This window comes from Trachemys scripta, chromosome 9 (assembly GCF_013100865.1).
Source record: "Trachemys scripta elegans isolate TJP31775 chromosome 9, CAS_Tse_1.0, whole genome shotgun sequence".
NCBI classification, from domain to species: domain Eukaryota; kingdom Metazoa; phylum Chordata; order Testudines; family Emydidae; genus Trachemys; species Trachemys scripta.
Genome location: NC_048306.1, coordinates 326,879 through 347,886, shown reverse-complemented (window position 1 = coordinate 347,886; position 21,008 = coordinate 326,879). Strand labels below are relative to the sequence as shown.

General features: G+C 43.3%; 1 protein-coding gene across 3 annotated transcripts in view; it reads left to right on the top strand.

Moving 5' to 3' along the window:
• The window catches only part of NONO (non-POU domain containing octamer binding), a 23,530-nt gene extending 2,966 nt beyond the window's left edge, over nucleotides 1-20,564 (top strand). For 2 of the 3 annotated variants that reach the window (XM_034781227.1, XM_034781229.1), the window contains exons 2-11: nucleotides 2,967-3,093; nucleotides 5,535-5,755; nucleotides 7,276-7,577; nucleotides 9,496-9,591; nucleotides 10,162-10,358; nucleotides 11,963-12,047; nucleotides 12,846-12,948; nucleotides 15,519-15,561; nucleotides 16,345-16,454; nucleotides 19,567-20,564. In XM_034781227.1, the coding sequence (XP_034637118.1) occupies nucleotides 2,967-3,093; nucleotides 5,535-5,755; nucleotides 7,276-7,577; nucleotides 9,496-9,591; nucleotides 10,162-10,358; nucleotides 11,963-12,047; nucleotides 12,846-12,948; nucleotides 15,519-15,561; nucleotides 16,345-16,454; nucleotides 19,567-19,704 (1,422 nt within the window). In that variant the 3' untranslated portion in view covers nucleotides 19,705-20,564. The remainder of the gene's footprint in view (nucleotides 1-2,966; nucleotides 3,094-5,534; nucleotides 5,756-7,275; nucleotides 7,578-9,495; nucleotides 9,592-10,161; nucleotides 10,359-11,962; nucleotides 12,048-12,845; nucleotides 12,949-15,518; nucleotides 15,562-16,344; nucleotides 16,455-19,566) is intronic. The other variant, XM_034781228.1, reaches the window with a different exon arrangement.
• The last annotated feature ends 444 nt before the right edge of the window (nucleotides 20,565-21,008 follow it).

Here is a 21,008-nt window from a genome sequence, read left to right as displayed (position 1 = left end):
CCCCGTCTGGCCGTTCTTATGTTAGGCCTCTCCACCACTTCTAAACGGAGCAACTTAGTATGGAAGTAATTAGTGGCAAATGAACGTGGATGCCCAAGGTAACTTTTTAGTTAAACAAGTACTATGGTGCAGCTTTCTAAGCATTAAAACACCAGTACTGATTGCACAGATGCTTATAGTAAACAGTGTCATTGGGGGAAATATTTGTGGGGTTTTTTTTGTTTTTTTGAAGTCTGATTATCTTATATAAGTTCTATTAACCATCAAAATAACAGCCACTAAACATAATATATATAAAATAAGAATGGCCATACTCAGTCAGACCAAAGGTCCATCTAGCTCAGTATCCTGTCTTCTGACAAGTGGCCAATGCTAGGTGCTTCAGAGGCAGTAATCAGAACAGGTAATCATCAAGTGATCCCTCATCTGTGGCTCATTTCCAGCTTCTGACAAACAGACTAGGGACACCATACCTGCCCATCTTGGTTAATAACCATTGATGGACCTATCCTCCATGAATTCATCTAGTTCTTTTTTGAACCCTGTTATAGTCTTGGCCCTCACAGTATCCTCTGGCAAAGAGTTCCACAGGTTGACTCTACATTGTGTGAAAGAATACTTCCTTTTGTTTTGCCTAATTAACCTAATTTTATTTGATCACCCCTAGTTTGTGTGTTATGAGGAGGAGTAAATAACACTTCCTTACTTACTTTCTTCACACCCATCATTTATAGACCTCTATCATATCCTCCCTTAGTTGTCTCTTTTCCAAGCTGAAAAGTCCCACACATATTAATCTCTCCTCATATAGAAGTTGTTCCATATCCCTAATCATTTTTGTTGCCCTTTTTCAAATCTTTCCAATTCCAATGCATCTTTTTTGAGATGGCCTGACCGCACCTTCATGCAACATTCAAGATGTGGGCATACCATGGATTTATATAGAGGCAATATGATATTTTGTCTTATTATCTATCCCTTTTTAATGATTCTCAATATTTTGTTAGCTTTTTTGACTGCCGATGCACATTGAGTGGATGTTTTCAGAGACCTATCCACAATGACTCCCAAGATCTCTTTCTTGAGTGGTAATAGCTAATTTAGACCTCATCATTTTATGTGTATGGTTGGGGTTATGTCTTCAAATGTGCATTACTTTGTATTTATCAACATTTAATTTCATCTGCCATTTTGTTTCCCAGTCACTCGGTTTTGTGAGGTCCCTTTGTAACTCTTCGCAGTCTGCTTTGGACTTAACTAATTTTGTTTCATCTGCATATATTGCCACCTCACTGTTTGCCACTTTTTCTAGATAATTTATGAATATATTGAATAGGATTGATCCCAGTACAGAACCCTGGGGGACACTATTATTTACTTCCCTCCATTCTGAAAACTGTTTATTCCTACCCTTTGTTTCCTATCTTTTAACCAGTTACTGATCCATGAAAGGACCTTCCCTCTTATCCCATGACAGCTTACTTTGCTTAAGAGCCTTTGGTGAGGGACCTTGTCAAAGTCTTTCTGAAAATCTAAGTACACTCTATCCACTGGATCTCCCTTGTGCACGTGCTTGTTGACCCCGGTCAAAGAATTGTAGTGGATTGGTGAGACATGACTTCCTTTTTCAAAAACCATGTTGACTCTTCCCCAACAAATGATGTTCATCTACGTGTCTGACAATCCTGTTCTTTACTATAGTTTCAACCAGTTTGCCCAGTACTGAAGTAATTGCCAAGATCGCTTCTGGAGCCCTTTTTAAAAATTGGTGTCATGTTCTCTATCCTCCAGTCATGTGGTACAGAAGCTGATTAAAATGATAGGTTACATACCACAATTAGCAGTTCTGCAATTTCACATTTGAGTACATTGAGAACTCTTGGATGAATAGCATCTGATCATGGTGACTTATTACAGTTACTTTATCAATTTATTCCAAAACCACCTCTAATGACACCTCAATCTGGGACAGTTCCTCAGATTTGTCACCTAAAAAGAATGGCTCAGGTTTAGGAATCTCCCTCATATCCTCAGCCGTGAAGACTGATGCAAAGAATTCATTTAGGGTTTGTCTACACTGGCACTTTACAGCGCTGCAACGTTCTCGCTCAGGGGTGTGAAAAAACCGCAAGTTTCAGCGCTGTAAAGTGCCAGTGTAGACCGTGCACCAGTGCTGGTAGCTATTCCCTTCATGAAGGTGGGTTTTTTAGAGTGCTCTCTGCCGTGACCACACAAGCCACGTTAAAGTGCTGCCAGCGAAGATGTGCCCTTAGTTTCTCCACAATGGCCTTATCATACTTGAGTACTCCTTTAGCATCTCTATTGTCCAGTGGCCCCACTGGTGGTTTAGCATGCTTCCTGCTTCTGATGTACTTTAAAAAGGGACATGGTTAACATAAAATCATCCTGGCCTGAATTTTTACTTGCTACTGTTACAAGGAATACATCTTATTAGAATTGAATGCTTAGAGGGTTTTTTCAGTTTTCTTTTTGCATTTGAGTGCTTCACATGTATTTCACTTTCCCCTGGGTATGTGGTTCTTTCACATAGCAACATGAGAGAAATTATCTTAAAAAATAGGAAAATATAACTGCAGAGGTTGGCATTAGGACTTTGAATCAGAACTGAAAACTGACTAGATTTTAAGTTAAACTTTTCCCTTAAAGGCGGATCTCTTCTTGGTTTTGCAGTATTTATGTGGCTAATAGGTCAGAAAGAGCACTTTAGTTGGAAATATCATTGGCTACACAGGTTAATTTAAATCAGATGTACTATGTTCAAATTGTATTTCCTTCGTATTGTCTGTTTTCCCCCCAGGTGTCTGGGGTTGCAGAGACTGGAAATACTTCTGTTCTGATAATTATATCTGTGGTTGTGCTCAGGAAAGTAGCTGTAGTGTTGTGTGCATTGGAGGTTGCTGGTTTGTACTTTGAGGATATATAACCGATGATATATTTGCTCTCAGGTTGGAAAGATGCAAGGAAATAAAGGCTTTAACATGGAGAAGCAAAACCATGCTCCAAGAAAACAGCATCAGCAACAACATCAACAACCACCTATTCCTGCTAATGGACAGCAGGCCAACAGCCAGAGTGAGTAGATTACATAAGTCAGTCTTGGTTGTAGCCCTCTGGACTGCTGAAGTGCCATCAGCATAGGCCCTGACTTAAGTTTCACTTTAAACTGTTACAGGTTCTTTTCCCTATTTGAGATAGGATTAGTTTGGATCCTCTTCTGCTGTCAAGTTCCTCTGGACTTTTTATTGCCAATCCTTGCCCTGTGAATAAACCCAGAGCTTTTTACTAAATCTGTAAACAAAGGAGATTGCATTCAGGATTACGCGTTCAGTTCTGCTCTTATGGCAGCGGTGGCCAACCTGAGCCTGAGAAGGAGCCAGAATTTACCAATGTACATTGTCAAAGAGCCACAGTTATACATCAACAGCTCCCAGTGCCTCCCACCCGCCGGCAACTCTCCGCCTGGTGCAATCAGCTGTTTCGTGTGTGCAGGAGGCTCTGTGGGGGAGAAGCGAGGGCATGGCAGGGGAAGGGGCAAGGGCCTTGAAGGAAAGGGATGGAGTGGGGGCAGGGCCTGGGGCAGAGCAGGGGGTTGAGCAGTGAGCACCTCCCCACCCCACCCCCGGCACATTGTAAAGTTAGCATCTGTAGCTCCAACACTGCAAGGAGCCGCATATTAACCTCTGAAGAGTTGCATGCAGCTCCGGAGCCACAGATTGGCCACCCCGTCTTATGGCCTGTTCAAATGTGTTGAATGCTGGCAGTTCCCAAGGGCTTCACTGAGATTTTTGGCACTTAGTGCTTCTGAATCAGGCCATTAATGTGCATGTTCAAAGATTCCTTCCTTGCTACTTATAGGATCTTCCAGTAAATCTAACTACCTGGAGGACTGCAGATCTCTCCAATCCTTCAGTGTTATCACTATGGATTTTACAAGAAAGAAGTGGCTTGTCTGTGACTGGCACTCTTTCCTCCTTTTCTCTCGCCCTCACCCTTCTTCCCAACGTTGTACCAGAGGACCACCTAGCACAATCCTTCCTAGGTACTGGTGGGATAGAGTTGCTGTCAGCATAGATGCAGTTCTAGTAGGAAGGTTGTTGTAGTGTTCCCCAATCACACGTCAAATCAAATCACAGATCGCATCAAAACTTCTGAGCGAGGTGGTCTCCTGACTTGGCTGCTTGAGACTCCAGCATCAGAGGGCCAATAGTACCAGTCAGGGTTGCTGTGCCAGTAAGTCCAATCCACTGAAGTGTACTCTTCTTCAATATGGGCTGGAGCTCTATGGGATTGTTGGGTTTTGGTGATGGTGATCTTGAGCTGGAGAAGTGGGGTTTAATGACCTTTGGGGCCTTAACAGATCTAATTTAATGGTTCAGAAGCATGTAGTGGTGAGGGGCTGAAGCTGCCATTTATGGATGACTGGGAGGGTGTCTGGTTACAGTGATAACATAACTATCAAATTAACTGATTTATGTAGTAGATTCCATGTTCAAAGCACAAGTGTTGTTAAAAAATAGACCTGCTTAAGTGGTGTGTGTGATAAAGTGGTTGGCCAGCCTTCTCCCTACTAGAGTGGGATAGTTTTACCCTTGCATTCTAATCTCACCCATTAAAAGCTGAATAGAGTGACAATGGGAGATCATGTCCCTGTTCATGTGACTTACAGGTCATCTCAAAATACCGTTTTTGTGATTATTGCCTGAGACCATAAGCCAGAGCACTTCGCATATTTTTTTCCCATCATTGTAGTATCTGTGCACTTTCATACTCCCTGCCTCACTATATTTTATGATTTATCATTAATTTGCTGGCTTTTTGGTTCTGTTTTAGCCACTGAGTGTTACTTGAATATAGACTTTGACTAACTTTGCTGACTTTTCTGAGGTCCCATCCATATTGCTGCTTTTATAGCTTCCAGCTGCTTTCTCTCCAGCTTGGAGATAGGGTCTGGGTTCCAGACTCTTTCTAGTGCATTCCCAGGCTGTAGGTGGCTGAAATGTTATCTGTTTTTTCCCCCTTTTGCATCTGTTGTACTAGGCAAGACTTATTAATGTAAGTATCTTTTGAATGTTTGTTTTCCTGAATCACTGCTGGGTTCTGAATTCATTCCAGGATGATAATCTTCTAGCAGCCTATGACACTGCAGCTTTTCTGTAGATAGCTAAGCTGTGGTCTTGAAGTCCACGTGCCAAACATAGCTACTCTTACTGTGGACTAAGCATCTTTTGATGCAGTAGTCAAGTTAGGAAGGCTGCTGCATTCTTCCAAGGTCCCTACTTCCCGCTTTGGGCTCTGCCTCACATAGTGGCCGATGCCTTGTTACGAAGCAGTGCTGTTCCTGCAAACTTCATCTTTCATCAGAATGTTGGCCCATGCTGAAATACTGTCTCCTTGTTGCTATGGAGTTGGTTGGAGATGTTTGAGACTTGGGTGAGTGGGTGGAGTTAGCTATTGTTGTATGTCTTTATGCTCGCTGTGATGTAACATAGTGGAATTTATCCCCCCAATTGTAGAGCGACTGTGTACCTTATTCCCCTCAGATGAAGGCCTCACTATTGACCTGAAGAATTTCCGGAAACCTGGTGAAAAGACATTCACCCAGAGGAGCCGCCTCTTTGTGGGGAACCTGCCCCCAGATATTACTGAGGAGGAGATGAGAAAGTTGTTTGAAAAGTATGGGAAGGCAGGTGAAGTCTTCATACACAAGGACAAAGGCTTTGGATTTATCAGGCTGGTGAGTCGTTATTGCTACCTTTCGGGTGTCCTGTGTTAGCGCTCTGACATTAGGAGAGTGGTGCTCGTTGGAAATAGTAACCATGTTCACATATTTTGCTAATCAATCTTCACATAGATGTTTAAAATTAATTCTGGTGATCTGGAGTATGGGATACATTGGAACCAATCTAAGCAGCTAGTGTGGATGGGAGCCTGTTCGGAGGGAGAGTATGGGTGCCAATCAGCTTCACTGCAATTCCAGCCATTCATAATATGCAAGTGCCTTTAAGGTCTCATTATGGCTGGAGAGAAAGGAGATACAAGTTTGCTGTTACAGGTGAAACTGGCAAAAAGCAGGGTACCTTTAGGTGGAAGTCATTGACTTCATCATTTTTCTTGATGGATGTGAGGAAGCTGTTTGTATACAAAGACCAGCCTCTATAATTACTGCTAGTGATGGACAGTCTTGAGCCTGGTGGGTCTCTGGTTGATCAGATTGAGGGAAGTAGCTTAGAGCAAAATTGCTTGGTACTAACTGAAATATCAGCTGAGGTTGCCTCTGTCCTGTCTCTTCTCCTCCCCCCCCCCCCCCCCCTATTCACTTCTTAGTTGAAAATTGATCTCTGTTTTGTCTTGTGCCTGTCTCGTGGTTGGTTCTTAGATTTTTAATATTCTGAATTATACAGCAGGTTAGTTGCCGTACAGTTATATGAATTAAACAAGGATACTTCATTTATTTCAAGACAGCTACTCCAGACATGGGAATAAGGTCTTGCCCATCCTCCAAATTAGTGTCTTGGCATCCCATTTAGGAACGGAAGATGTAAAACTGGGGTAACAGCTGTGCTTGTGACAAAACCTATATTTTGAGTCCCATACAAGTGTTTTGCTTATATTGAACATCAAGAAACAGGAAGGAACCATCTTGACACTTATTTGTCTTGAAACACAAAATGGGCAGCATGGTGAGAAGCTGGAAGCTTTTAAAAGTACTATGGAGATAATGAGTATATAATGCAAGTTTGCATATTTTCCAAGAAGTCATTAGTCAGGTAACGGATCTTAAGATTTTGAAAGACTCCTGCCTTTCTTGTACTTTCATATACTGAGCAGTTCCTGTGTCAGTCATCAGACTAGACTACTGGGAAGAATCAGGAAAGTAGCAGTTCTCGCTGTGATCCTAGTGCTATTCATAGATGTGTGCTTAACTAATATTAACTCCTAGCTACTGTCTGTAATCCTTGCAACATTCCTTTTAAGTTTTGTACCTGATGTTATCTGCTTTCTTTTTATTTTCTCTCCCCAAACTTCACACGTGCTCCCTGAACTAGTTTAACGGGCACCTTGGATAATGGTCAGAAGACTTCATTTTATTACAAACATTACTAAGGCATCCTTTGTGGTATAAAGAGTTCTTTGTTCTTCTCACTGTAGTGCTTGTCCAGGGAAAGACAGGCTAGTGACCCTGTCCTCTGCTTCTGTGGCAGGAAACATGTTTCCATACTGCACTGCAAATTTTAATAACTTTCTTGTCTTCAGGAAACTCGCACTCTAGCCGAGATTGCGAAGGTAGAACTAGACAACATGCCTCTCCGTGGGAAGCAGCTAAGAGTGCGCTTCGCATGCCACAGTGCATCACTGACTGTCAGAAACTTGCCTCAGTTTGTGTCAAATGAGCTCCTGGAGGAGGCCTTCTCTGTGTTCGGCCAGGTGGAAAGGGCTGTGGTTATTGTGGATGACCGAGGAAGATCGTCTGGGAAAGGCATTGTGGAGTTTTCAGGGAAACCTGCTGCTAGGAAAGCTCTGGACAGATGTAGTGAAGGGTCTTTCCTGCTAACCACGTAAGTGAGGCGGGTGAGAAGTGCTGTTCTGGAAAGTGCATAGCTTGGCCAGGGCGGGTGCTGGCTTGTGAAACACTGATGCATTAACACTAGAGTGGGGCTATGTGTGGTATGGGGCAGACAGAAGGCAGTATGTACTTAAACTTAAGTTCTATAGTGACAAACTTCCTGTCTCATATCTGGACCATGTTAGAATAAATCTGTGCACAGGCTTATGTTCAAAACTACCTTGCTTCCTGGAGGCTGCCCATGGGATTGAGTATGCTAATCTGGGAGCTGCTGCTGTTGAGGTTTCTCATAGACAAAGCCTTCTTTGGGCAGTTCAAGTAGTCCTGAAGAAGCAGAGGCTATTCCTCCCCTCTTAAAGTATGGCTGGCAAGTGAATAAAGCTTGTGTATGTTAACTGTGCAGTCTGGATCACCCCAGAATTGATTATGGAAATGGGCTTTTGTTTCGCAGTGGGTACTTCAGTGATAGAACCTTGCACCCAATCCTGTCAGCAGGCACAGATTCAGTTTCAGTTGTTTAAATGACTAAGTTGTGTGCATGCGTGCATTTGTTCTGGCTGCAGCACACTAGCCTCCATGCTTGAGTGTTCCGGGGCACCTAGCAGGTCTGCAGATTTCAATGGCCTTCTGGGTGTGGTGTTCCATTCTTGGGAGTGGAACTAAATCTGGAATGTGCTTTGCCCCATTGGTCCCAACAGCCAGTGAGTCGAACCTTTTATGTATGGTACAAGGCCCATCGCTCCAATGCTTTTGGTTAGGCTGGGTCGCTGTTTTGGGGAATGCTGAGCTGACTGTTTAATTTGTTTGTTTCCTTTTTGGGTTTAAAAAAAAAAAGTCAGTTAATTTGGTAACAGCAGTTATTAAAGCACAGGGTATATTGCGTTTGATTTATAATCCACTTACTCTAAGTAACATTTTATTGCTGTCCTTGTTCCCTCACTACCATCATCCTTGCATACCTTGCCTTGTTCCGGAAGGTTTGTAGATGGCACCTTTCATTCCCCTGCTAGGATACCCTGAGATCAGTACCCAAACACCTTCAACTTCAGAAAGCAGCTCAGTTCAGTTCAAACTTTTTTTTTTTCCCCCCCTGTGCTAGTCTCTCCAGTATATGTCTGTGAGAAGCCAATGGTGGGCTACAATTGGAGGGTCTTTGGACTCTGCCCAGACTGTTTGGAAATCTTCACTCGTATCACATCTTTGTTTAGTAACTATCACTGGCTGATTAAGGACTCAGAAGTAGCTATCTTAAAGAAAGAATACAAGAACTAGTGGTCACCAAATGAAGTTAATAGGCAGCTGGTTTAAAACAAACAAACAAGAAGTAATTCTTCACACCATGCACAGTCAACCTGTGGAACTCCTTGCCAGAGGATTTTGTGAAGGCCAAGACTATAAGAGAGTTCTAAAAAGAACCAGATAAATTCATGCAGGATAGGTCCATCAATGGCTATTATCTAGGATAGGCAGGGATGGTGTCCCTAGCCTCTGTTTGCCAGAAGCTGGGAATGAGTGACAGGGGATGGATTACTTGTTCTGTTCATTCCCTCTGGGGCACCTGGCAGTGGTCACTGTCGGAAGACAGGATACTGGGCTACATGGGACTTTGGTGTGATCCGGTATGGCCATTCTTATGTTCTTAAGAGATTGTGGAAGCAATTTCAAACAAGTCACACTCAAAACCCAGACAGTACCAATGTATAACTTGGGTGTGAAGATGGCTTTCACTTGTATTCTGGCTGTCATTGTCTTAGATGGTTTTCTTAGGCCCTGTTATTCTGAAATTTCATTGGTAGAGAGAGAACAGTATTTTATAGCTCTAGCTAGGATTAAAAAACACACAGAAGCTGGCCTGCAGTGCAGCCATTGTCTAGGTAACACTGAAATCATGTGGTCTCTTTTCATTCCAGATTTCCTCGGCCTGTCACTGTAGAGCCAATGGACCAGTATGATGATGAGGAGGGACTGCCGGAGAAATTGGTCATCAAAAACCAGCAGTTTCACAAGTATGTGTCCATTAAGGAAGGAAGAGGGGTGTTAGTGGTGTCTAGAGATTGGTGTCTTAATCTTTGGGAGAGTGCATCCTCACAAGCTAGTAGAAAGCTCTTTTTATTGCCTTAGTTATTTCTCTCTTCTCCTAATCCTAAATATGTTTCTTTACTAACTTATGCATGCCTCTAGAAAGCACCATTTCTGTTCAGGCAGCTGAACTTTTCATGAGTAGTTGCCCCTACACTAGGGAGGTGGGTGAAGGGCAGAGAGTAACTAGGACTACCTTTTAGTTTCTTTCTTCAATGTTGGGGAGAAGACATGCCAATGCTTCAGATAGGATCCTCTGCTGGAAAATAGCAAGATGCAGAAAGAGCAGCTTCCCGTTCGTTGCAGTTAGAATTCTATTTCTGTGTCAGGCTGACAAGATGGCAGCTCCTTGGATAAGATATTCTAAGTGTGTTACTGATCGCTCTCTTTTGTAGCTGTTAATTAGAATGTCTCGTATTTCATTTGTATGAATCTTTATTTTCCTCATTGGCTTTGCTCACGTTTCTTTATCTCCCCCTTCTCCTGTTCTCCTGCAGGGAGCGTGAACAGCCTCCTAGGTTTGCACAGCCTGGTTCTTTTGAGTACGAGTATGCCATGCGCTGGAAGGCTCTAATAGAAATGGAAAAGCAGCAGCAAGAACAGGTGGACCGCAACATCAAGGAAGCACGTGAGAAGCTGGAAATGGAGATGGAAGCAGCTCGCCATGAGCACCAAGTTATGCTCATGAGGCAAGGTGAGAGCCAAGATCATCAAAGACCAATAAAACATTGGCCCGAGACCACTCTTAGGATTTCTTCTTAAAGCCAGGAGTGTCTAGCACAGTAACCAGACCAGTGTTGGCTGAAGATGGGCCTGGGGATGGATGTCTGACTGATAGACAATGACTGTCTGGCAAGCTAAATGGATCTGCTGTACAGCATAACAGACTTCTGTTCTGCTATCTTCTGTAGGATGGCAGCTATAGAGTCCTAGTTGGTCACATTTGTGAGGCCATACACTTAACTCAGTGGTTCTCAAACTTTTGTATTGGTGCCCCCTTTCACACAGCAAGCTTCTGAGTACAACCCCCCTTATAAACTAAAAACACTTTTTTTTAATGTTTAACACTATTCTAAATGCTGGAGGTGAAGCAGGGTTTAGGGTGGAGGCTGACAGCGCGCGACCCCCCACGTAATAATCTCGTGACCCCCTGAGTTCTCCCAGTTTGAGAACCCCTGACTTAACTTGATGGCATTTCTTTGTGTATGTCTGTAATGCAGTAACTTGTGAATGCTGTATCTTGATCAATTTCAAAATCCCAGGGAATGTCCTATATATCAGTGGTGAGAACCCTACTGATTTTTGGGGGAAATTGGAAATCTGAAAAGTGAAATGAGGGACACCCAGAACCCCTACTGTCTGTTTAGCACAGCCACAGCTTCAAGCACTTCTGCAGTTGTTCATAGATTAGATTGATTGAATGGCACTCTTTCACACTTTCCAGTATAACCAAATATTTGTCTCTCATCTCTGTGAGCCCCCCCCCCCCCAGTAGAGTTTAACATGTTGACAGGCTGAATTACTTATCTCCCAGACAAATAATAAAGGCGCGGGGCGTGGGGGGGAGGGATAATTGGAGCATGCACACAGCCCATGGAATGTGGGGTGTACAGAACCCTGGCAGTGCAGGGAAAATTGTGGGATCCTGGTACGGGGCAGGTGGGAACACAGACCCAGCATGGGGAGAAAAGAATGAGGCAGACAGCCCCTGGCATAGGGAAACTAGGGGCACACAGGATCCCCACCATAGAGAGATTTCGGGACCATAGTATGGGGGCACACAGAACCCCTGTCCTGTGGAAAACCGAGGACATGGAGGGAAGTGGAAATGGCTTGAACACACAGCTGCTTGCATAGAAGGAGAATGGGTGCCCCTGCTATGGAAGGAAAGGAAATGGGGACCATACAGAACTTCAGGCGTGCAGGGAGGGAATATGGGACCCTGGTATGGGGGGGGGCAGGGAGGAAGGAATAGGGGGGCCCCCACAGAACCCCAGTCAGGAAGGAAGGAGTGCAGGGAATTGCATGGAGTCACTAAAATAAAGGGGGATGTAAGGGTAGCACCCAGGGACCACTTGGGGGAGGGTGGAGGATTGCAAGGAGCCCGTGGTGTGCACAATGAGCTCAGGCTAGAAAAACTACTAATGTGCTACCCCTGGTATGGAAACGAACTGGTAAGTTAAGTTCAGGTAGAGATTCACGGAAGTTGGGGGAGGTAATGTTAGTCTGGTCACCTAGCAGCCTGCAGGGGGAATGACATTTGGCCCAGTGATTGGCTTCTACTGTCACCTCTTCCAGACTTAATGAGACGCCAGGAAGAACTAAGGAGAATGGAGGAACTGCATAACCAAGAAGTGCAGAAACGTAAACAGCTGGAGCTCAGGTAAAGGGAGGTGCTGGCCATTCATATTGCTGTGAATTAAATGCATCCCCTTAGACCGGGGCTAGAGCATTATCCAGAGCAGTTGGACATACAGTTTAACAATATCATTTCCAAACATTGTTGAGTCATCTTCATCCATAAGCAAAGTTTACAGTAGGTTTAGGGTGCAGGATTGTTTAGGGGGTATACCAGTGACCTTGAAGGACACTGACTAGTACTTGTTTTTTCACTGATAGACTCAGGTTTGGATTCTTACTGCTTGGCTTTCAGAAGTATATACAAAAGCCAGGTGTCTTTGCAGCAACTCTGATTGCTCTAGCACTGTAGGTAGGGAAACTCTTGCCCTAGCCTCAACTTTTTAATTCTTCCTGTCACCTAAGGATATATGAGAGACTCTCTCCTCTCTCAACTCCTTTATGGTCTTACTGCTTGGTTCTCAAGGTAAATCTGTAGGCCACCAGGAAGATCTTCAGACCAGTTCTTTGTGGAACACAGCTTGAGAACCACTTGGCTAATGTTTCCTGATTACGTATGGATAGCGTTTGTTTAGAAGCCTAACGTATTCTCTGACTGAGATTTTTTTTCTAATAAGCTCACTAGAATTGAAAGGGATGAGAAATAATTGTAGTTTTCATGAGTTGTAGAAATTTATCATATTGAAGGGCTTAATGCTGCACTTGTCTGGAAGAACAGTGTCATCTTTACTGCTGACAAATGCCTACCGTGTAGCACTTTGCCCCTGTGATACAGAATCTGCTTATTGTTGTGCTGAGTGACTCTAGAATCCTTTCCTTGCAGGCAGGAGGAAGAACGCAGGCGCCGTGAGGAGGAGATGAGGCGGCAGCAGGAGGAGATGATGAGACGCCAGCAAGAGGGCTTTAAAGGGAATTTTGCTGATGCGGTATGAGTTCTCCTACCTTTTGATTCACACATGGCTTCTGTCAGAAGGATAGTTGTCCAGACACAGGGCAGGATTTCTATTGATAAGAATATAACTGGGCATATATTTTCTATAGAAGAGTACCTTTGTATGGAGGTACAAGTAACACAATAAGATGGGGATGGGATTGTCTTTTTACAAATCAGTTTGATCTTGTTGAGGATCACAGACACTAAAAATAACCATACTCATGGTTATTACATGGTCTCACTACAGGCAGAATTAAGATTGTTTGAGTGCCTTAACTGTGTTTCCCTTTTTTTTGTTCAGTCTTTAATTTCAGGGGGGCTTGGGGGTGTGTTTAATGATTGGCTTTGGGATAATTACATCATCTCTAATGTAATTTACCCTACATTACTGGTATGTACTCTGTCTTAACTTCACCTGAATGCAGTTTTGTCTGGGACGGGGGTAGGCAACCTATGGCACGCATGCCGAAGGCGGCACACGAGCTGATTTTCAGTGGCACTCACACTGCCCGGGTCCTGGCCACCTGTCTGGGAGGCTCTGCATTTTAATTTAATTTTAAGTGAAGCTTCTTAAACATTTTAAAAACCTTATTTACTTTACATACAATAATAGCCTAGTTATATATTATAGACTTATAGAAAGAGACCTTCTAAAAACATTAAAATGTATTACTGGCATGCAAAACCTTAAATTAGAGTGAATAAATGAAGACTCGGCACACCACTTCTGAAAGATTGCCGTCCCCTGGTCTGGGACTATACGGATGGAAATCCAACTGTTCATGGGAACTCACTTCCCTGCTGCTGTCCATGTAGGACCCAGAGTGTGTCAGTCTTGCTTTGCAGCAGAGCACATGCTAACAGGTCCTATTCTTGGAGCAGTGATTAAAAATTTCTTTCATGAAGATCTCTGCAGAGCCCCACAAGGAGTCACTTGCCTGGCCACAATAACATTGGTCTGAAGACTGCTGTATTCCTTCTTGGCAGTTTGTCTAAACATTGCTGAGTTTAGGGACCACTGTTGGCATACAGTGTGGTTGCCATTAAAAATCAGTACTTGTCAAGTTACCTCACAATGATATTGGGTACTGCAGTTCCCCAAGCGTTAGAATGGCAAACGTCTCTAATAACTGATTCCTTGATACCAGTAGCACTAGTTCTAAGGCCACGTGTTTCACAGATCAGTAGGGCTAAAAACAACACTATTGGGAATTCACTCATTTCTAGCTCTGGCAGTTTGCAAGATCGGCTCTTAAAATCTCATTTCAGAAACCACCTTGCTTTCAATCTATTTTATTTCTGATGCTGTAATAGCTGCCACCTCGAACCATGGGAGCTAGAAATTGTAAACAGTGCCTTATACTAATAGCTTGGAATGTGCTTTCACAGGGTGGAAAGCAGTGGTGTCATATATGTCAAGTGGACTGTGTGCATGCAGGTTGAACTATTTATGTGGCCTACATGACATCCAGGGTTTTTTTTTTTTGTTTCTTTTCTTCATGGTTGTGAAGAAAACTTTCCAAGTGTAAACAGCATGGCTGATGCAGTACTGTCTTTCTGAGGCTGCAAACAGTTTGAAACAGTGACTGTGAATTTCCTTGGTCCACATTGATCTCGTTAATATTGACTCCGAAGCCCATGATTACACTCCTATGTTCTCCCACATTTATCTCCCCCTGATGTTTTGTTGTATCATTAGATGTAAGCTCCTTGGAGTAGAGATGGTCTCTGTGGGATGATCTGCTCCGTTTTTGAGCTGCTTTTACTCTTTTTTAGAAACCGATGCAGCCCTCTAATATGGATTAACTTATACTGGTATAAAGGTGGCATAACTGTGTCCACACTAGAGGGTATCCTGGTTTATCTGTACAAAATCATCACCTAACTGAAATAGTTAAATCCTGTACACAGTTTCTGTACAGGATTTATCAGGCCTAAACTATGTGCCTAGTACCCAGTACAACGGAGCCCTGATCGGGGCCTGTAAGTGCTACTGCAATTCAAATAATAAATAGTAGTCCTGGGCATACAAATGAAGGAAAATGAAACTGGCTCTGCTTCTTCTTGTGAACTGCTCTTGGGGTAAGGGGACACTGTTGGCTTTGAAGCAAAATAGCCCCTTTTTGGGCTCACTAGCCTATGCCAATAGTAAAAGCATCTGCATTCCTTTTAAAAAGTATGCTGTTTCCTGATCTTGGTGAGGTAGTAGAGTGAATTTCACCTAGTGTTAGCAATAGTCTGAGCAGCCAACAATGTCAGATCTCTTTACCTAGGCATCAGACATCTCTGTATACCAACACTTGTGCTTTAAAATTGCACAGTGCTTTGCTTCTGTTAGATGTTTCACAGTTCAGGTGGCTAACTATCCTGCAGAATTATACCTTTAAATTGAGATCTTATTTGTTCAGCAGTGAATAGTGGGGTGGATGGTTCATTTTCCTTTGCAAATTTTCCTAGAGAGTGACTTTTCTATCCAGTCTTCAATGATAGTCTATTGAAACTCTCTGGGTTGTATTAGACAATGTCTTAAAGGATGTGGTGTGAAATAAGTCTCTCTTTCAGAGGGAGCCACCGGATATGCGCATGGGACAGATGGGCATGGGAGGTAAGAGCTGCCTGTGGTTATCTGTCTGCTCTGTTTCTATGCGTGTTCAGTTCCCCTGTTTGCAGACACTTGACCCACTCTTGGAGTGTTTCATTTTGCTAATTCCATATTTAGTACGCTTAAAACTTGCTGTAAATAACTTACCAATGATGTCTGTTCTCTTAAGTTTATATAAAGTAGTCTTTAAAGCATGTGACAGTTCACAGCAATCAAAGTGAGAAGTATTTGGTGGATACAGTAATGAAATTACTTTAGGTGGAAAGGTATGTCTGCAGAGGGCTTAGCTCAGTAAGCAGAAATTTCAGGTGAAATTGTAGGTAGAGTCCAAGTGGAATTAAGATTTCCCAAGGAGACTTGTGTCTACTTTAGGAATAGGTAAAACATGCAGAGAGATGCAGAGCTCAGCAAACAAAAAGGTCAGATGGGTAATAAGTATAACCCATTGATTGTATTTCCCTATTTCTAGTTCACAATCTTCAGTTTTAGGCTACTTGGGCAGAAATCGGTGAAAAAAGGTGTATTGGATGATTAATAGATGTTGAAATGTGATCTTTATGGCCGTCAGCTATCTGTGCTTTTTGGGTTGATTTGAGTTTTGACTGCAAGGGTAGTTAGGCTTGGTTCACCATTATCTGATAAATGCATGGCAGCCTGACTGGTTAGGACTCCCTCTCTGGGATAGAACACAGCAGGAAGCTTGCGTAGGTCTTGTCTCACTACTGAGACGTGTCCCCCAATTCCCTTATGTCTCTGCCAGGAATATTCTTCAGATCTCTCTTTCAGGTGCCATAGGTATGAACAATAGAGGGGCTATGGGTGCCACCACTGTCCCCGCCGGTGCACCTCCTGCAGCTGGTCCTGGAGCTATGATGCCTGATGGAGCCATGGGAATGGTAATGTATCTGCAGCATTATTTTTCTAGCTACTCTCTTTTGAACAGTTTTAAAGAGTACAGTGTGGGGCTAGCTATGGAGACTCAGTAGCTTCTGTTGCTAAGGCTGAAACTTGCTTTACATCATAGACCTGCTTTTTGGCCCCCTCTCAGATCCTCAGAGGTCATTGTTCATATATGATATGTGGCCAGCATGGAACTTGTTGCCCCAATCTGAGGTGACTCAATCAGAATTCCTAACACTTTTCTGTCATATTGTACCTCAAAAATAACTTGCCCTAAAATGTATTTGAAAGATCTCAGTAATCGTTTTTGCATGTGACAGATCTTTTACGTGAGGAACGGTATATTTGGGAAACTTCACTGAATTGGGGATCTGGGTTCTGGCAGACTATATGGTTCAAATTTTCAAGAGCTGTCTACCTAGCAGTTCCCATTGAGAACAATGGAGAATCCCCCTAAAGTGAGAACAGTGTGGGTTGCTGAGCTCTTCTGAAAGTCTGACCATTAAAGGGCACAGAATGACTGGAGACCTATGTTTGCTTATTTTTCCCTGCCTAAATGGTAACTTTTCCTTGCAAAGAGCCTTCAAAATGGAAAAACCATGGTTAATGGAGGCTTTTCGTTGTGACTGTTTTGAGATGGGGAGGAAGAATTGGGAGAAAAGAGACACACAACCCCCCCCCATCACCAGCAGTCAATTTTGTGAATGCACTATCTTGACTATGGCAGTATCTCCTTTTGTCCTTTCCACTGGTGTCTTTCCTCTGCAGTGGATGCTGGGGAATTTTCATTTTCTTCCCCGCACTTCCCTGTAAGTGGAAATAAATGGAGGGATCATTGGGGCTTCATAGCCTCTCATAGTTATTTGACTTTTCTCCTCCCCGCCTCTCCCTAAATGCTCTATAAAGTTTAGGAGCTCTTCAGGTATCCTGCTCCTTGCTTTCCATCAGTATCATTTTAAGCCGTTTAAAAATGCAAAAACCCAAAGGAAATGTCAGATAAAAACTCTTAATGCTGAATATCTATCAGTACCAGAAGGTTAAAAATTCCATGAATTAGAAATCCAGAATTAAGGCTCTGCTTAAAAGAAACCCGCAGCCAAACTGTGCTTCAGCAACAAGGCCACAAGAAAAGCAAATCAGGCAGTCGTCCATCCACACATTTTACCTCAGCAGTCACCACAAACTTGAATGCTTTACTCTGAATCAGGCAGTGGCTATACCAACTTTTGCCTTTATGTCCACACATAATGAAACCTGTCCATATATTCACTTTTTGAATTCTAACTGAACAAACAGAATACTAAATATAGCTATTCCTCCACTCTTTAAGATTCACTGGACCACCAAGTAGGCGAGTATGAAACCATATATAAAACCAGTGCTTGTTGGTGCATATTTTTGATACTACATCTGCAAGTTGTATGAAGGCAATATATTTGCCTAATAAGATAGCCACAGCCATTGTATGTGGACTACTTAAAGCCTTTATAAAAATGATGCAAGGAACAAAGATATGAAAGCTAGGTTGCTGTAGAGGCAAAGTTAAGGTTGTTGCATGTCTTCACTTCAATTCTAAGCTTTCAGATGTTTGGGGTTTCTTTAGTTTAACAAAGTTTGTGTGAGTAATTTAGTCTTAGGAAGGTAATGGAGTGGGAATGGTGATGACTCTTAAGAGGGTTGAACTAGATTAGCTTGTAAAGAATCTGGTTTTGATAATCTCCAGTGATGTCACATTAAAGCCTTGTAGCCAGCTTCAGAACGGGCCATGTCTTCCCTCCATATTTCTCTCCCATCTGCTTCACAGAGCTCTGCTCTTGCCTGAGGCACAGTATCACATCTGCAGCATGAGCATAGCAGCTGAATAAATATTTGGTGTCTAAAGAGTTCTAGGTATTTTGCATACCAAATAAGAGAGACTCTGCTTTAGAAAGCTTACAGTCTAAGCTGTAGACTAGTGACCATTGGGGTAGGCAGGCCAGGGGGAGGGAGAGGACAAAGGTTACCAATAAGGTCATGCAGTTGCTCTAGTTGCCAATGTAGCATATATTATTATCTGAGACATCTTCAGTTCTCTTGTGATAACATTAGTGTTTCAAGTGGTGACCAAGTTTGTGTGGGTAAAGGGGCAGGGAGATTGGTGGATTGGATGATGGGGAGAGGATGGATTCAGTGAGGGGGGAAATGTGAAAGGAATAGGCAAGAGAGTGAAAGGAGGGGAGTCTAGCCACACTGTTGAAAAGGAGAACAAATATTGTCTCTTGTGAGTGTGTGTGTGTGTGGGGGGGGGACTTCTAGAGGCCAGAAGGCTTTTATAGGCTGCTTTGGAAGCCAACCCTGCTTATACTGGCTCCATGTTGGTGCTGGGAGTTAATGGAGCCCTGTGTCCCAGAGCAGCTGCTTGGTCTGATACGGTGCAGGTCCTGCATTCACCCATTCCTGGCACTGACAGTGGTTCCAATCCTTCCCTCAAGTAGGGCCTGTGAGAACGTGGCCTGCAGGGCAAGAGCAAGGCTGTTCCAGACCCTTTCTTTTCTGCATGGAGAGTACAAGGGGGGAGGGGAGGGCTGCCATTTTACTACCCTAGTTGTGTAAAATCCTCAGCAACACTGGCAGCATGTCAGGGTTCCAAACCCTTGATCACCCCCATTTGTAGTTTGAATGATGATTGGGGCTGGGTGTCCAGGAATGGTGTTCGGTTTGGGGGAGTATGGTGGAATTGTGAAATTCTCAGGATCCCAGATTGCATTACTCAGACAGTCCACTATAGGGCATTAGTCTATGGGTTTGTGCGGCTATTTTCCAGTATGCTTGGCCCTGAATTCTGTGGGGACGCTGACTTTTTCTGTGGTACTTAGTTATCTGAGATCACATCCCTGTCAGTCCAGTCTTGGTTTGGGGCACTTCCCTCAGTAAATCTGGAATTAAGAGTTTGCTCTATATTCATAGAATAGGGAAGATTCTGAACTCGCTGCTTTCCAGTTACTTAATGACTTGAGTTGGTTGTCACTTGGTTCTGCGGAGTCCTGATCAGACCCAGGTGGACTGGAATTGCTTCTAACTTAAGTCTTTTCTCCTTTCTGCCTCTTCTGCGCTCTCGCCCTGTACAAGACACCGCCACCGCCCACTGATCGCTTTGGCCAGGGCAGCGCAATGGAAGGACTTGGAGCTATGGGAGGAAACCCGCCTGGCTTCAACAGAGGAAATCCTGGGGGGGACTTTGGCCCTAACAAACGTCGTCGATACTAACAGGATTAAGCTACCCCCTACCAACCCCCCAAAGAGGAAAGGAATCTTGGCAGGCCACATAGGGTTCTACTTGGGGGTGACTGTTCATGGTAGTTTTAATTAGGGCCTGCTTTGGCAAAGCCACTCTAGGAAAAGGGGAGTGCAGTCTGACTGGTAAAGGTTTTAGTAAATTTAATATGGTGCATTCCTATAATTTCAATGTGAAAAGTGGATTCTGGGAGGCTTCAGTAGCTGTGCAGTAAAAGTAAGACCCGATAGAACCCTGATGCCTTTACCATTCCATGTTTCCTACATGCAGCTGCAGTCCTGAGACTAACTTAGATACAATCAGAGTATTAGCATTCGTCCAGTACGGCTCCTTTGAGAGCACAGGCAAGTCTCTGGAGAACTAAGGCAGCACTTGGATCTTTTGCAGCCCTCAGCGGCTCTGTAAATTTATATAGCTCCAAATGACCCATCATGTAGTGAAACCAGGAGGGTTTTATGTTTTTTAACTTGTAGTTTTTACTTTTTCCCTGGACCATTTATTTCTTTAAAGTAGTGGACCGTCATGTGCAGCCTGAATGGCTGGAAGGCTCTTGATTGAATGGATCTTTGATATGTGTTGTACCGCTGTTTATTTTTACTGGTAGTAAAGTACAATCTATTGGACAAAGATACTGTATCTCATGCTGAAGACTTAACTGAAACTATTGTTTGTATAACCTTAATCTTGCTTGTCTATTGTGTAGAACTACTACAAGATTTTCGTTTAGTGTAAATTGTTTGAACACGAGCTGTAATCGTCCCACTAACAAGTTTGAGTTTGTCTGAGGAATGTTACAGGAATGCATTATTAAAGTGGATTTTAAGCCTTTTTTTATCTTGTGTGCAGTCTCTTCTGTTCCTGAATAAAGCTTCTGGGTACATGCAGACTGAGGCACATGAAGCCCCAGTCATTGGAGCAAAATTGCATTGCTGTCCTCATCCACAACGTGCAGAAATTGTCTAACCCTTGAGAGTTCTCCAACAGCATTATCCTTGTCGTAGATGGCATTTTATTTATAGAACTTTGAGTTGGTTGGAGCCTTCCAATCTCAACTTCAGGGGCTATGCTCGGGTAATTCACTGAGGTTTGTGCCTTTCAGATCTTTTCAGACTCTTCTGCTCTTCCTATTTCCACTTCACCAGAACTCGTATTCCTGCGTCCAACACAGAGCTAGTAGAAGCTTTTTCTCTTATTAAGATGTGGTGGAAACTAGAAATATGAGTATTTTGAGATGCTGTATCCTGAAGTCTCAAGCTCCTTGCTCCGTTTTGCTGTC